General features: G+C 42.6%; 1 protein-coding gene across 3 annotated transcripts; it reads right to left on the reverse strand.

Annotated features, from left to right (window-relative positions):
* Positions 1-78: 78 nt before the first annotated feature.
* ING4 (inhibitor of growth family member 4) lies at positions 79-17,813 on the reverse strand. 3 transcript variants are annotated; one of them, XM_033173421.1, is made up of 8 exons: positions 17,695-17,813; positions 16,292-16,363; positions 15,971-16,137; positions 15,680-15,794; positions 12,936-13,041; positions 12,077-12,224; positions 3,241-3,302; positions 79-804 (listed from the first exon to the last, which is right to left on the reverse strand). In XM_033173421.1, the coding sequence occupies exons 1-8, from the start codon at positions 17,729-17,731 to the stop codon at positions 765-767; spliced, it is 747 nt and encodes a 248-aa protein (XP_033029312.1). In that variant the 5' UTR covers positions 17,732-17,813; the 3' UTR covers positions 79-764. The 3 variants fall into 3 exon arrangements, with proteins under 3 accessions (XP_033029312.1, XP_033029311.1, XP_033029310.1); XM_033173420.1 differs by having other exon boundaries at positions 12,077-12,221; positions 12,936-13,044; positions 17,695-17,812; XM_033173419.1 differs by having other exon boundaries at positions 12,936-13,044; positions 17,695-17,812.

Raw genomic sequence — 17,813 nt, forward strand, 5'->3', positions numbered from 1 at the left:
CTTCCGTCAATCACTTGGCTGCTGACCATCAGCTCTGTGAATCCCACCATTTACTCACAACCGAGAATCACTACAAAGTTTGTTGAACTGACTTTATTTAATGCCATATTTTACAACACGGGGTTTCCCCCAATACAAGCACCACCGAGAGAGGAGTGAATTCTGGATGGCCTCCGTTTAAAAATCCACAAAACACTTCATTCAGCAGGCAGGGGGGCGCTCCTCACGAAGAAAACGAGACCCATTCCAGTTGGCTCTAAATGGTTCCGCTCCCTTTGAGAAATGGAATGTCGTGGAGGGAAAGGGAAGGCATGAGATGCCCATCTTCTTACCCAACTTACTGAACAAGGGGTTGACCTGGTTGCCCCTCTCTTCTGGGACACAAATGAGAAATTTCTGGAGGAAATGTTTTACTTCTTCTGTTATTCAGGTGTCGTTCCTTCTTCCACCAACAAAGTCTGGGTTCCTCCGAGCTAATACAAGCTTTGGAACCTATGCAGGGTAAAAGGTTGTAAGAACGAAGAGGGCTTACTCCATCTTCCCCTCAAGGGTTGCCGCCACAGAGGAACTGGGAAGCAGTGAGTGTTTCAGTACACGCAGGAACCATCATATGGATACAAACCATTCACAGGTAGCTCTGCTCACCCAGGATGAGACCCGCCCCCCTAACTATGAAGCCCCAGGAACTGGGAGAAGGGTGCTGAAGCCCAGGAGTAGGGGTGGGTGTTCTGGTAACCACATCTGGACCTCAGAACACACAGATTTTATTTCTTCTTCCTCTCCTGGGAGCAGCGAGGGCAGAACCTGTAGCAGGGAGACAAGGCAAAAGCAGTAATCACGATACAAATGGTGTCTGAGAATGAAAAGGCATCTAGAATTGCGTATTAAGAAATTCCCAATTCTGCATGCAGAAAAGAAAGCAATATAACAGGTGCTATGCAAACTGAGTAAATTTGTATACAAAAAATGCATTACCAGGACACAGGGTAGGAAAACAATTCAGATTCTGGGTGCCACTAAAAGCAGCACAGGAGGAGACAGTCTGGTCTGTCCTAGAGGGCACAATCCATCATGCATTTATTCAGATGCTCCTGTTCCTTTAAGGCAGTGCTTCCCAAACTTGGGTCTCCAGCTGTTTTTGGACTACAATTCCCATCATCCCCTGCTAGCAGCACCAGCGGTAAGGGATGATGGGAATTGTAGTAAAAAAACAAAAACACAACACAGCTGGAGACCCAGGTTTGGGAAACATTGCTTTAAGGAAAGCCGGTGAAAGAAAACTTTTTAGTAGAGCATAATTTATGTTAATTAGTGATGTCATCTGGATTTTTCATCTCAGATTTTTCATCTTGTGATAGGATGGCCCTATTCATACATTTCCTTCAATGCTGTGCCTAGGTTTTAAAAATCTGTAAAGCTTTTTTTTAGAATTTGGATTTCAACAGTCTGCCAGGAGTGCATGGAGAATTTGGAAGAAAATGGTTTTTCCACAAAAGAGAAATACAGCTAAAGGTTGGGGATGGTGCCTCTTTTCAGCAAAAACAACCCTCTCTCTGGTTGTGAGCTTTTGCAAGTCACTGCATATAATCTTTTAAAGCATTTGTGTTGCCAGAAAAGTCCAAAATACATTTCCCCCCCACGTCATAGTGTAATATTCTCAGGTCACCAAGTGAGTTATCCATCAAGTATGGCACCAGAAAGTGAGAGTGCAAAATTCACAATTTGCAGAGATACAAGCATCTGAAGTCTTGACAATATATTGCAGGCAGGCAGTTTGTTTTATTTTAATTTTATTATTACTATGATTACTGTTACACAAGCATATACAAAATATCGAAATATCAACATCAAATTATCAACATCCATACAAGAGGCCCAAGTACATGTAACATAGACACGAACAAAGATTGAATATATTTTTAAACCCCAACTGCTATGGACTCACAGTGTCAAAACTCCAGTATGCACAAGAAACTCTCGAAAGGTTGGAGCAGTCAGATGATTACAGGAACAGTTCTCAGTAGCTGGGGCCATCACACCAGTTGAGTCACCAAGCACACCCCTACAGCTTTCACCCATATACCGTATTTTTTGCTCCATAAGACGCACTTTTTTCCTCCTAAAAAGTAAGGGGAAATACCTGTGCGTCTTATGGAGCGAATGGTGGTCCCTGGAGCTGAATTGCCCAGGGGCCAAAAGCAGATTGTGCTTTTTATTTTACAAAGAGAAAAGGGAGTGTTGAAAGGACCCCGCTCAGCAGCTGATCAGCAAGAGATCGGGAGAGAGATAAGAGTCCTGGCTCCTTTTCAGCCCCGCCCTCCTTTGTTGAATGTGCTGCAGAGGGAGATTGTTTGTTTCCCCAGAACATGTGACTGGCTGAGTAGATTATCTGTCTGGAAACAGTAGAAATGGCTCCCTTTCCTTAAGATTTTTCAGAAATGTGAGTTAAACCCCATAAAAATGGGGCTTTTCCTCTTTGCTTTTCCCCCTTTGCAAAAGGAGCTTTGCTTTTCCCCCTTTGCAAAAAAAGCTGCAAAACCTTTAGCTGATCCTCAAAAAAACAAAAAAAAAAACCCCTAGGGCTTTTCCCTTTGCAAAAAAAGCTGCAAAACTTTTAGCTGATTCTCAAAAAAGGCCTTTTGCCTTTGCAAAAACAGCAGCAAAACCTTTAGCTGATCCTCCAAAAAAAAAAAAAAACCAAAAACCCCAGGGCTTTTCCCTTTGCAAAAAAGCTGCAAAACTTTTAGCTGATCCTCAAAAACAAAACAAAAAACAAAACAAAACAGGACTTTTAGAGGAGGAAAACCAGAAAAATATTTTTTTTTCTTGTTTCCTCCTCTAAAAATGAGGTGCGCCCTATGGTCCGGAGCGTCCTATGGAGCGAAAAATACGGTACATGAATAGCTGCCATTCACTCCAAGGGGAGAGGATAAGTACAGTACTTGGTGGAGCTGTTGCAGTGGCAGCAAAACCTAGCCTCCAGTTAGATGCTGGGAGGCCCATTTCTTACAAATTAGGATCCTGCAAGGCTTTGTACCCCCCCACCCAGTGAATCCTGAAACGCAGTCTTCTTCTATCTGTGTATTTTGCTAGTCTTTCCTAATGAGCACCCAAAGACTCTTCAGAAAACGGCAATCTTTCCTCAAACTCCAAACGTTCAGTGCTCCAATTCCCTCAGAGCACAGTGGGCTGGGCACAGAGATTTTATAAGGCACTAGAGAAAGTAAATAAGCCACTCACCATTTCCCTCTTGGCTTTGTTGTCAAGCCCACACAAGCGAAATGGAACCATTCAATGGAGCACTGGTGAAAGGTATAAAGAGCACAAAAGCTTAAAGTTAGTGACCCCTCGTCTCTTCTCCACGTTATTAATTGTTTGGGGTTTCTCAGAGCCCCACTTTCAAGCCCTTTCCCTCCCTCTTATGGTTTGCCATCACTGTCTTTGTAAAGGATCAGTACATAATTCTACTCCATAATGGACATGCCCTTCTCCCTTGCTCCTAACCAGGCACAGGCAAACTCGGTCCCCCAGCTGTTTTGAGACTGCAATTCCCATCATCCCTGACCACTGGTTGTTAGCTAGGGATGATGGGAGTTGTAGTCCCAAAACATCTGGAGGGCCGAGTTTGCCTATGCCTGCTCCTGACTCTCCCAAAGCTTCTTAACCAACCATCTCTCTCTCTCTCTCTCTCTGGGGCTCATCAACTCTGAAGCTGTTACACACACACACCCCATTAGAAAAACACACACCAGTGGAATGGTGCCTGCTGAAGAATCAACCAACCAGTTCAGCGAGTGCAGCTTCTATGTCCTAATAAAGAGCTGATACTGTCTCAGCGAGGGCATTTTCGCCAATTGCATCTAACCACCTTTGCTGTGAGTCCTGCAAGGCCTGCTCCCTGCTTTGCTCCTCCTCTTTCCACCTGGCCTGGGAGGGTGGGGCCCTGACTGACTCCAGCTGTAAAAAGCCAATGCTGCTGATGAGGCCAGGTGCCATCTTTGCTGTGAGCCCCACAGGACTGCTCCCTGCCTGCTAGCCTCTTTTCAGCTGGCCTGAGCAAGGGGCCTGGACTGACTTCAGCTATAAAAGCTGAGGCTGCTGAAGATGCCAGAAGCTAATTTTACTGCGAGTCCTGCAAAGCACTCTTGGGGTGGAGTACTGTTTAGGGTTTTTGTTGTTGTTGTTGGGGGTCAAGATTTAAGATACAAAAAAACCCAATAATAGCAAAATATATGCATCTTTATTGTTAAACCTTATGATTTATTTAGGAAATGTTTATTTTTCTGTATGCTTACAGAGATATTTTTATTTATGTTATTTATGTTATATTGTTTGTTATATTGCTGTAATTATGTACATGCTTTCATGTTGCAAGCTTTCTTCAGCATAGTTAACTTTGGAAAGGCAGCATACAAATGATGATGATTCAAATAAGGCCACAACAATGTCCTGAGTTTTAAACTGTATAGTTGTGTAATTTTAAAATTTTAAAAATTTATCTGTTAAGGGATGCTGTATGTATTCTGTACATTTGCACACAAATAACTGGTGTTTTAATTCAGTTTAATTATTTTCTCCGATACTCTACACAAATTGCAAAGGCCAGTAGCTAACACAACTAAATACATATCTGCCTAAAGAACTGATGAGTCCTGTGCAGACACAACTTGCTGGGAATGCAGACTGAAGAATTAAAGCTATACCTCAATCCTGCTCAATTACATAAAAGCCTTAGCACACACACTCATTTGGACTTATTTTTTTAAAACTGATTAGTAGATGAAGACCCAGGAAATATGTGGAAATAAGTGAATACTAAAACAGGAAAATATTTGGAAGGATGGAAGTAGGTCTGTATCACCAAATGGCTGTTATCTGTGATAAATTAAGACACAAAACTCAAATGGAGGGACTTCCGGTTTGGTGCCGGTCAATGGCGGACGGGAGTCCGACGGCTCCGTCCTCCGCAAGGCTTTAGGGATTACCGTGCCTGCGCCACGGGTCCCTTAAAGCCACGGGAAGAGCGTCCCGTGGACCGTTTTCCTCGTGGGTCCCAGACGTGCCGTCCCCGCTCCTGATCGACCCTCGAAAGGGGGAAAATCAGGCGAGCGGAGCTCCGGCACGGGACTGAAGAGGTGACTGCCTTCGGAGGATCAAAGCAGCGATCCCGCCAGATTCGAGCACCCGACACTTCCTATCTAGAAGCCTCAAAAGAAACTCTGTAAGTAAAGATTTTGAACTGATTTTGAACTTTGAAGAACAATAACTTACAGAGAAAAGCTAAAAGGAAGCCTGCTCCCTTTGAACTGTTTGCCGGAGCTTGGTAGCGCTAAAAGATCAAAGCCGCGACTAACGGGAAAGTTTTGCGAACTTTGCCAAACTTTTTAAAAGTGGATTAAAAGTTGTTTTAAAGTTGTCTAAAGACTTGAAAGTAGGAGATATGGCAAAAGAAGACACCGCTCTCCCTCAGGATTAGGATTCGGGGTCGGTAGCGGGCTGCAGTAAATTGTTGCCATTTTTTTTTGTCTTGCTACTGTATCAGTGACTGTTTACCAGTGGAGACTTTACAGATACTTTGTGGCCAGCTACAACACATTTTAAAGACTTGGTGGTTACACTGCAAGGGAAATATAGTTACTGGCTTGGACTATTTAAAAAACAAATTTCTTTTTGACTGCAAAATACTTTGAGACTTTAAAACTGTGAACTCTGTGCCTAGAAGCTTTACTACTGGACTTGTGTGTGGGACTCCTGGCTCAGCAGTCTCTTTGTTCTCAGAAGTGAACTGCTGGCCACCTGGTGTTTACTTTTAAGACTGTTGGCTTTCTGCTGTGAATGTCTGAAACGGTTACCACAGCAACTGGAGTGACCTTGAGATTACAATTGCAGAGCTCACAGGACATGCATGAGAGCACTAGATCCAAAACATCTAGCTCTTCACAAAGAAAAGGCTCCTTTTCCCTATCTTTGCAAGAACAGATGGAGAAACTAACTGCTAGTGTTGCAGAAATAGCAGAAGGACTTAAAAGCGTGACGGAGGGGTTGAAGCAAACGCAGGCTTCAGTTAATACAATTAGTGCATCAGTTAATGCTACAGTTAACTCTGCAATAGAAAAACTCCAAGTCGATTTAAAAGCTGATATAAAAAATTCCACTGACACATTGGAGAGATCAATTGGCCAAATTGAGGAGAACGTAAGAAAGAACAGAGATCAAATAAATAACATAGCACAGGAGGTAACAACCCTGAAAAAGGACTCTGAGCAATTTAAAGTGGTCCAAGAAAAAATAAAAAAGGTGGAACAGAAACTGGACAATATAGACTTGGAGAATCTAGAGAGAATTGGCACACGACAGAGAACTGTAGAAGAGTCTCTTGCCTTTCTTCAACTCCACCAGAGAGAGGGGAACATCCGTCTCAGGGGTCTTCCAGAATTGGAAGGAGAAGACCTGAAAGCTTATATTGTGAAGTTATTCTCGTCATATTGGGAATTGGAAGAAGTAAACGTTGAAGCACGCATAGTGAAAGCCTTCAGATTTGGGCCTAGAGGATCCAGAGGGAAGAAAAGTGCCAAAACAGTCAGCGACTGTTTGCTTGTGTTGCATGACAGAAACGACAGGGATTTCTTTCTGGATCTGCATTACAAAAATAACCTGGTGGTACAGTGGAATAAAGTCATCTTTTATAAGGATATCCCCAGATTCTTTTTGGACAAAAGAATTCCATATAACGACTTGGTTGCTGAGTTAAGAAGAAACAACATCTCCTTCAGTTGGGAATTTCCAGAGGGCCTTGCATTTACATTTGAGGGGAAAAAGATAAGAATTAAATCCCTGGCTGAAAAGCAAAAAAATTTGGATAAACATCTGGAAGAGCTCAAAGGACCACTTGATCCATCATTTCTACAGAGACGTCCAGGAGTACTTCCACCGCCGGGGACACCGGGACCAAGCGAAAAGGACCCAGAAGAAGGTAAGAAGGCAGAAGCAACTGGAGGAGAGGACTAAAACAAAGGAAAATGGCGTTCAAGCTAATGACATGGAATGTACGGGGATTGAACCAGAGACCAAAGAGACGCAGAGTATTTCATGGACTGGAAAAGAAGAATTTGGATATTATTTGTTTACAGGAGACACACATAGTTCGGCGACATAGAAGATTACTACAAAATAAAAAGCTAGGCCAAGAGTTCATATCGTCAGATAAGGTCAAAAAGAGAGGCGTGGTAATATATGCAAAGGAGAAATATAGCCCAAAACAGTTATTTAAAGATGAAGAAGGGAGATACATCGCAATTGAAATCAAAATACAAGGCGAAAAATTTCTGATTCTGGGACTCTACGCACCAAATGATGGAAAGTCAATTTTTTACAAAAAAATACATGACTTGCTGTTGGACTATTTGGATTATAAATTAGTTTGCCTAGGAGATTTTAATGGTGCAGTTTCCACTTTAATGGATAGATCCCAAAGAACCAAATTAACAAATGATGGGAAACTAACCAAGACTTTTTTCGAAATGGTGGATAATTTAAATTTGGAGGATGCTTAGAGGTTTAAAAACCCCACCGACACTGAGGCAACTTATTTCAGTGAATCCCAGCAGTCATGGTCGAGGATAGATTACATCTGGATATCGAACGAATTGGCACCGAAAATACAAAAAGCAGAAATCGGCCCAAAGACTTATTCGGACCATAATCCTGTACAGGTAACTCTTAAGATGGCTTCCAAGGGTTCTTTCAGATGGAGAATGGATGATGCGCTGATGAGAGATACCAAGCTGGTAGAAAAAGCTGTGAAAAAGATGAAGGAGTATTTTCAAATCAATTGGAATTCGGAAGTAGAAAAAAGAACTGCTTGGGATGCAAGTAAAGCGGTAATGAGAGGATTCCTCATAAGTGAAAAAGCAAAAAAGAAAAAACTACAAAATGCGGAAATGGAAAGACTGTTGAAATTAATCAAAGCTAAAGAAAAAGAGTTAAGAGGACATCCCAAATCCTTAAGAATTCAAAAGGAAATTAAATACTTACAATCCCAGTATGCTAAGACTATGAATCAAGATATAGAATGGAAATTAAAAATGATGAAACAAAGATCATTTGAATCTGCGAACAAATGTGGAAAACTACTAGCTTGGCAACTGAAGAAAAGACAAAAGGCAAATGTCATCGGTAATTTAGCAGTAAATGGAAAAATAGTGGAGAACCCGGAGGAAATCAGAAAGTGTTTTCAAAAATTTTACAAGCAACTGTACAAGGAGGAAAGGATAAAAGAAGAAGAGATAGACCGATTTCTGCAACAACATAGTCTGCAAAAAGTCCCAGAGGATAAACTAATAACCCTCAACCACCCAATATCGACCCAAGAGATTGAGGACGCAATTAAAAATATGCAACTAGGAAAGGCACCAGGACCAGATGGACTAACAGCAAAGTTTTATAAGACTCTTAAAGATTGGCTTTCGCAGCCTCTGAAAGAAGTTTGCAATAAAATATTGGAAGGAGATAGGGCGCCAGAGACGTGGAAAGAAGCCTTTATCACACTGATTCCAAAACCAGATACAGACAGAATGCAAATGAAAAACTATCGTCCAATTTCCCTTTTGAATGTGGATTATAAAATTTTCGCAAATGTTATGGCTACAAGATTAAAAAGAGTGCTGAAAGACTACATACATAAAGATCAAGCGGGTTTCCTTCCAGGAAGACAAATAAGTAATAATACAAGAATTATTGTAGACATTTTAGAAAAACTGGAAAGAAACATAAATACAGAGGCAGCACTATTGTTTATTGATGCGGAGAAAGCCTTCGACAAGATATCTTGGATGTTTATGAAAAAGAATTTGGAAAAGATGGGAGTTGGAGAAAGATTTCTAAATGGCATTAAAGCCATTTATACAGAACAAAGAGCAAAAATAATAGTAAATGGTGTGATATCGGAGGAAATTGAAGTTGAAAAAGGAACAAGACAAGGGTGCCCTATCTCCCCTTTATTATTTATCACGGTCCTGGAGGTCCTTTTAAATATGCTTCGAAAAGAGAAACAGATAAAAGGAATCAGGGTGGGAGAGAAAGAATACAAACTACGCGCCTTCGCAGATGATTTGATGCTATCCCTGCAAGAACCGGAAAGCAGTGTCCCCAAAGCCTTGGAATTAATTGAACAATTTGGACGTGTAGCTGGCTTCAAATTAAATAAACAGAAAACCAAAGTCTTAAGTAAAAATATGAGTGCAGAACAGATACAAAGACTACAAGAAGGCACAGGCCTCAATTTCGTTAAATCTGTAAAATATCTAGGTATCAATCTCACAGCAAAAAACGTGAACCTGTACAAAGATAATTACGAAAAACTGTGGACAGAGATAAAGAAAGATCTGGAGATATGGACAAGATTGAAACTGTCGTTAATGGGAAGAATAGCAGCGATCAAAATGAATGTCCTACCAAGGATGCTGTTTTTATTCCAAGCCATACCAATTCTGGATAAAATAGACTGTTTTAAGATATGGCAAAGGGACTTATCGAAGTTTATATGGCAGGGCAAAAAGCCTAGAATTAAGTTTAAGATCCTGACAGACTCCAAAGAGAGAGGAGGCTTTGCCCTGCCGGATTTAAGACTTTATTTTGAAGCAGCGGCCTTTTGTTGGTTAAAAGATTGGTTTAAACTACAGAATGTAGACGTGTTGGACTTGGAAGGACACGACAACATGTTTGGTTGGCATGCATACCTTTGGTACGACAAAGCTAAAATCCACAGAACTTTTAAGAGCCACATAATCAGGAAATCTCTGTATCAGGTTTGGATTAGATATAAAGACTTACTGGAGAGAAAGACTCCTAGATGGATATCACCTGTGGAGGCCAAGGCCTATAAGAGACCAAACATGTCTGCAAGTTGGTTACGATATATGGACATATTGCAGCAGGAAGGGGACTCATTTAAGTTGAAAAGTTATGATCAGGTCAAAAGTCAAGTCCCTGACTGGCTGCAATATCATCAGGTTCATGAAACATTTAAACTAGACAAAAAAATTGGTTTTCAAGTGGAAAAATCAAAACTGGAAACAGAACTGATTGAATCGAACTCTAAAAACCTTTCCAAGATGTATAATTTGTTGCTAGAGTGGCATACGAAAGATGAATTGGTTAAATCAACAATGATAGACTGGGCAAAAGATGTGGGTCATAATATTATGATGGATGACTGGGAGAGATTGTGGCAGAAAGGTATCAATTTTACTGCATGCAATAGTTTAAGAGAAAATGTTATGAAAATGATATATAGATGGTATCCGACACCAGTTAAGTTAGCTAGAATGAATTCTAAAATGTCGGATGTGTGTTGGAAATGTAAAGCGTCGAAAGGTACCTTTTATCATATGTGGTGGTCGTGTTCAGGGGTAAAGGCCTTCTGGGATAAGATTTATAATGAGATGAAGAAGGTAATGAAAATTACCTTTTGTAAGAAACCAGAGGCTTTTCTTTTGAGCATGACCAACGAAGAGATACCCAGTCAGGATAGAATATTTTTTATGTATGCCACGACAGCGGCTAGAATTTTATTGGCAAGAACTTGGAAGGGTGAAGAGATACCGACAATTGAAGAATGGCAGATGAAGTTGATGGAGTACATGGAACTCGCAGATCTGACCGCCAGAATCCGAGACCAGAGGGAGGAGAAGGTGTCGCAAGATTGGAAGAAATTCAAGGACTATTTAGTTAAGTATGTTAAATTGAATGTTTGAATATTTGTGCAGAAATATATAAAAGAATCGGCTTTAGAAGTTTAAGGTTAGTTATAATGGTGGTAGAAGAAATTTTGATGTGACAGATCTATTTATATAAGGTGTTATGATATAGAATATAAGTTAAGAAATATATTGGTTTAGACAAATTTAAAGAACACTAGGATATTGAGCATGAGTTAATGGGAAAAGAAATGAAGCTACCTAAACAGTATATATGTTTTTGAAGACAGAGGAGGGACCAGGGGAAGTCCCCCTAAGAAGTTAAAAAAGTAGAGAAACAAAGATAAATAGCTAGTAAGGTTTGTATAAGTTTTCTTTTTTGTATGGTATTGTTGTGTTTTATATTGTTGATTGTGTATTATGTTTTCATTGTGTTTATGTATGTTCTATGTTGTTTTTGTTTTGTTTTATGGAAAAATAATAAAATCTTAAAAAAAAAAAAAAAACTCAAATGGAGACAGGGCAGGGCTCCAATCCAGTATCATCTTCTCAAATTCTTCTCCTACCACTTGTTACACATATGCAATCTTTCACTGAGCAGATTGAACCTGTGAACCCAGAGCCTCTCAATTTGGTGTTGTGGGTGCTACAAAGTTTGGGAAGTATAACACAGACGACACTACTGGGGATGGCTCAGAGAGCAAGTGCCTCGGTGTTTCAAGGAACACTGCTGCTGGGAAGCCTAAAGGAAAACTGTCGGGTTGGGCAGTGACTGCAGGTGCTAGGTCACGAGAAGCCATTTCCACTTAGTGCTCCCTCCATTTGCAGCTCCTTTAGGGAGGGAAGGAAGGAGGGGAGCTGAAGGAGTGGCTGAAGAAGTGCTGTGGCATGCAGAGATAATGTGGCAACATTCCAGGAAAACTTTTTTTATAGAAAGAGGCAAGTGAGGCACATTTTGCCGACCAGACATGATGCACTCCTTATCCACTATGCAGTGGCAAAAGAGAACTTCAGCTAAAACTGCACTATTGCATGAGGCCTGGCAAGAGTCCTGAGGGAAAGAATACATAAACACACAGTAAACAAGTGCCCCATAACCATAGTTTTTTCCATAGGCATTCACTTCTAAAAAAAGAAGAAACAAGGCAAGCTGAACAGCAAGCCAAAGGGTGGATTGCTAATTAGGGAACCTTTTATATTTTAAACAGTGTTGCCAATTTGTACTAAGGTCATAACAAAAATATTCTCGTTTCAGAATCCTGACTTCCTCAAAGGTGTCATGAAGCCCTTTAGATTCCCCGCATCTGCAGCTGTTTCACATTGCCCCAGATCGGAGCCCCTCTTATCCCCCACCCTCAACTCCCAAAAGAGTCTCTTACATCAGGGTTGTCACAACCAATCATCTCCCCATAGGAGACTTGGTGGCAGAGGCAGTAGGTGGGCTCATTGGGGTCCACAGGCATGTCCAGCACATCGGAGGGGTGCACATTTCCAAAGGTAACCGAAGGCATCCCATATTCTGTGCTGCTTCAGGGCGGAAAACAAAGTTAGTAAGTCATCAGTGGAGACGTCTCTCAGACCCCTGCAATCGAAAAACCTTCCCTTCACCCCCACCTCACTCTGGAATAAACTAGGTAAAAGGTAAAGGACCTCTGGATGGTTAAGCCCAGTCAAAGGCGACTATGGGGTTGCTGCGCTCATCTTGCTTTCAGGCCGAGGGAGCCGGCGTTTGTCCGCAGACAGCTTTCTGGGTCATGTGACCAGCATGACTAAACCACTTCTGGCGCAATGAAACACTGGGACGGAAGCCAGAGCGCATGGAAACGCCGTTAACCTTCCCGCCACAGCAGTACCTATTTATCTACTTGCACTGGTGTGCTTTCAAATTGCTAGGTTGGCAGGCAGAGCAACGGGAGCTCACCCCGTCGCGGGGATTCAAACGGCCAACCTTCTGATCAGCAAGCCCAAGAGGCTCAGTGGTTTAGACCACAGCGCCACCTGTATCCCTTGGAACCAACTACCTTGGTTTCCCTTAAGAAATAAAGAACTTGCCAGCTTGGCACTTCTCACAATCCTCACTAGTAGGAAAACTGACCTCCCAAGTCTGTCAGAGTTTCTGGGCACAACAATGACCATGGATGGTACTAGAATGGAGTAGACCTGGCATTGGGCGAGACTGGTAACAACTACTAACACAGATCACTGCCTTCTGCCTGTCCCCTCTTCCCACTCACTCACGTGCGGACTAGTTTCAGCTTCTTTTGGGCTGTCTTTGGCGCCTCCTCGTCAGAATTCTTCCCCTTGGAGCGAGCACGGGCTGCTTTCTTCTCTTTCTGGACCCGGCCTTCTGTGTGCACAACACGGACAAAGGGGGGCAAATCAAGTACCTCTCTTTGGGACCAACGGAGCCCATTTGGCCTACTAGTATACTTCCAAACCTCTGTAGAAAAAACAACAACTTGGCGCTCTAGAAATCTCTCCTCCTCCCCGCCCCCCATTGAACACGTTGGAAACAGCATTAGCAATCTGAATAAATTAAGCCCAATGTGAATCTGACTGCACACAAAAAAGCCTGCTGGATCAGCTTATAGAGCCACCTAGCCCAGCATCCTGCTTCTCACGGTAGCTGCCCAGATTTTCTGCTCCAATGCTCCATCATTGAAGGACCAGATGTGCAACCTGGGAGTCATTCTGGACTCACAGCTGTCCACGGAGGCACAGGTCAATTCTATGTCCAGGGCAGCTGTCTACCTGCTCCATCTGGTATGCAGGTTGAGACCCTACCTGCCCACAGACACTCTCGCAAGAGTAGTGCATGCTCTGATTATCTTCTGATTGGACTACTGCAATGCAGTCTACGTGGGGCTACCTTTGAAGGTGACCCGGAAACTACAACTAATCCAGAATGCGGCAGCTAGACTGGTGACTGGGAGCGGCTGCTGAGACCACATAACACTGGCCTTGAAAGACCTACATTGGCTCCCAGTACGTTTCCCAGCACAATTCAAAGTGTTGGTGCTGACCTTTAAAGCCCTAAATGGCCTTGACCTGAAGGAGCGCCTCCACCCCCATCGTTCTGCCCAGACACTGAGGTCCAGCGCCGAGGACCTTCTGGCGGTTCCCTCACTGCAAGAAGCAAAGTTACAGAGAACCAGGCAGAGGGCCTTCTCAGTAGTGGCGTCCACCCTGTGGAACACCCTCCCATCAGATGCCAAAGAAATAAACAACTATCTTATGTTTAGAAGACATCTGAAGGCAGCTCTGTTTAGGGAAGTTTTTAATGACTGACGTTTTAATGTATTTTTAATCTTTTGTTGGAAACCGCTGGGGAAACCCAGCCAGATGGGCAGGGTATAAATAATAAATTATCATCATTATCATTTTGCGCCAACTTGCAATGAATCTCAAATGGCATTCATTGTTGCCCAATCTGGAGAGATCCTTTTGGTTTTTAAGTTCTTTTGAATCCATCATTTGGTGTCATATGTAAGCTTCGCCCTCATGTCCACAGAGGATTTCAGATAATTTATGAACAAGTCAAACAGTGCAGGTCTCAACACAGACCTGTAGAATACCTCACTGCTTCCCTTCTATTCTGAAAACACTCATTTTACATCTACTCTATGTCCTGTACCCAGACACTGTTCCATGAGAGGATAATTCTAAAAGGTTGCTACGGCAGGACTTCTTTTTGCAGAAGCTATGTGGATTTTCTCTCAGCATCTCTTGTTTTCCTAAAGCTTTTTTTGCCAATCTGTTTGTGGCAGAATCTACTTTATTTATATGCCACTTAATATTCAGAATTTCACCTGCTACTTACATAACCAAAAAACATATATTCAAGAGTATTTTAAAATGAAGTCTTCCTGCTTGTGATAGCTTCCTTGACTTGAGTAAATCAAAATTACATTCTCTCAGGTTCATTTGTGCATTTTCTCCTAATCTGTGGGATACATTTAATTGAATTTTCTATTACAATGCTTTTTTAAAAAAAAACCTCCTGGCGGTACTTGCTACTTCCTAAGATGGAGATAAGAGCGGGTCAAGGTGGGAGCAAGGTCTATACAGGCCCAGTATACCTGAAGGAGCATCTCCACCCCCCACTGTCCAGCCCGGACACTTAGGTCCAGCTCCAAGGGCCTTCTGGCTGTTCCCTCACTGCGAAAAGTAAGGTTACAGGGAACCAGGCAGAGGGCCTTCTGGGAAGTCGCTCCTGCCCTAAGGAACGCCCTCTCATCAAACGTCCAGGAAATAAACAACTATCTGACTTTTAAAAGACATCTGAAGGCAGCCCTGTACAGGGAAGTTTTTAATGTTCAATGTTTTACTGTGTCTGATGCTTTGTTGGAAGCTGCCCAGATTGGCTGGTGCCACCCAGTCAGATGATCAGCATATAAATAATAAATTGGTGTCACCATCTCTTCCTTAACTTCTTTTTAACCAATCCCCTCTTCTTCTTCTTTTTAGAAGTGTCTTCTTTTAGCATCAAATTCCAAGTCTACACAACTTTTCACTTACAAATATGTTCAATTTGATAGCACCAGGTAGGCTTCGCTCCTGGTTGGCTCGCTGACTTCACAGTCAACTTGTGGCATAGTCACTTATTGTATTAAAATGTCTTCTTTGCTGCAGCCTATGTGTACATTTACCCTGCCAATGCAAGGGTACTTCAAGTCACCCATTATGGAATATTTTCCCCCTTGTCTACCTATTAGCTAGCATTTCCCCCCCACTATGAGTTTGGGTGGAGTCAGGCAGCAACTGTGTGGATGGTACCCAATGCATTCCATCTGCTGATGGAATCAAATCAGTGGAATGGAAGGAAATACTCAGTAATTTTTCCTCTTTCGTACCTCTCTTTTGCAGTAATTTGCTCTGAAAACTGAAATCCTACTATCACCGTTTCTGGACTTCTTTCACTTGCCCCAGTTCCCGTACCCTCCTGCCTCGTGTCAGCCACTTCTACAGAAACAAGAACTCACTCTTTTTGCCTTTACTAGATGAACTGTCATAGTCACTTGACTCTATCTGCTTCTCTTTCAAGTCAGCTTCAAACCGGGCGAGATCTGTGTCCAGTCGCCGGATGTGCTTATCTACCTGCAGACATGGTAAGAGGGGGAGAGCATTATTTTTGAGGTAGTATGTCCCAACCATTAAGAGGACAAAGAGATTGGCCGCAGAAAGTAACTGCCGGAAGAGGTAGAATTTCGCTTGGATGAAAGCTCTTCACAAAGACTGTTAAAAAAACTCCACCTAATCAAGCACCCTCGTACCATCTCATACGTCTGCATCGCGAGCTGCACTTTGTCGTCACCGAACTCCTTGCACTTCCCATAGGCCTCTTGGATCTGCTTGAGGAGCCCCAGTTTCTCCTCTGAAGACAACGTCCGTGCATTACTGATATATTCGGTGGCCAGTTTATCAATCTCTGATTTGAGATCTGAAACCAAAAGTAGGGCGCAGCATTGTAACAGACCACTCTGGCATGACACCAAACAGAAAGGGATATGAACACCAGGTTTATTTGTTCTTCAATGTGTGACAAAGAAGACTTACATAGTCAATCTGAATCAGCAGGGGCTTTGCAGACTTACCTTCTGTTCGTTGGTCCAGGTCTCTCATGAGCTGGAAGTTTCTCTGCAGCTCAAAGGGCAAATTCTCAATGCCTAGAGAAAGAGGGAAAGTGTGAGATGGAGAAGATGATCAGCTTGGTGGGGACCTGCCTGTGTTACTTCTGTCCTACACCTTCATTTATACTTTCTTTTACGGTATGCTCAACATTAACTCCAAGTTGACTGCATGCACACTTCTTCAGATACTTCTTCAGATACACACTTCTTCAGCACACGAAAGCTCATACCAAGAACAAACTCAGTTGGTCTCTAAGGTGCTACTGGAAAGAATTTTCTATTTTGTTTCGACTATGGCAGACCAACACGGCTACCCACCTGTTCCAAGTTGACTGAATAGCTACAGAGTAAATTTTACACCATTTAAAGCCTTTCTCTGCATTACAAGAGAAAGAAAGGGCCACTTCATGTGTTAACAAACTCAAGTTTCCTAACCAAACATATACTTGAAAAGAAACTGCAGCCACTTTCGGCTTTTCAACTAGCATACTCCTACGATACCCATGTTTGCCACAATCATATTTTACATTTGTAGGTGCATACCTTAAAACACATTGTTTATTTACTTCACGAGGCTTGACTGCAATAAAACCTCAAAGCATTTAAAAAAATAACAGAACAATAACATTATCAGTAAATAACAATGATCTTAAACATTCAAAAATGCTTAAAATAAATGATAACCTAAAAAAACAAACAGATTGAAACACATGTCAGTATTCTACATGGCTGGATAGGCTGTCATATAATAATAATAATAATTTGATTCATATATCACCCTTTATCAAAAGATCCCAGGGCGGTATACAACATTAAGAACACATTTTACGTACGCTTTTCCCCATGCTTACACACACACACACACATTAACCAACAAAGCACAATACAGTGGCAGTAAAGCGGGTGTTTGTGTCCAGCAGTATCTGAGTGCACTGCCATAGTTTAACCAGGGCAGAGCCAAACTGTGGATGTGGGAAGAAAAGGGAGGGTGTGTGGAATTTGCAAACATTATTTAAATTTCATCAATGCCAATATCAAAACAATTCCTTTTTTCCATCCTTCCTTCTGGGGGAGTGGGGAATGAAAAATAGAATGTGGGCGAACTCAAACAGACAACGCACCAGAAAGGAAGGAACTGGATCCACTGAGCACACCGAAGCGCCCTGTTAAAAAGGAACCGGGGCGAACCCGGGTTGGCTGCTGTCGTAACGTGTGAACTGACCCACACGTAGGAATGAGGTCCCTCGACCTCACTCACCACCCCCCTCCCCCGACTGCGGGCTTTCGGGGCCTCTGCCGCCTCCTGGGAGCCGGCTGCGCCGCCTGCCTCGAGCCGCGTCCCGCCCGAACCCCGCGCCCGCTCTTACTGTCTAGGTAGTGCTCCAGGTACATCCCCGCCGCCATCTTGGGTTCCAGCCAAGCGCACGGGCTCTTTCCCCTCTCGCAGGCTCCGCCCACCTTGGCTTCGCTTCCGCCCTTAACAGGA

This window comes from Lacerta agilis, chromosome 16 (assembly GCF_009819535.1).
Source record: "Lacerta agilis isolate rLacAgi1 chromosome 16, rLacAgi1.pri, whole genome shotgun sequence".
Lineage (NCBI taxonomy): Eukaryota > Metazoa > Chordata > Lepidosauria > Squamata > Lacertidae > Lacerta > Lacerta agilis.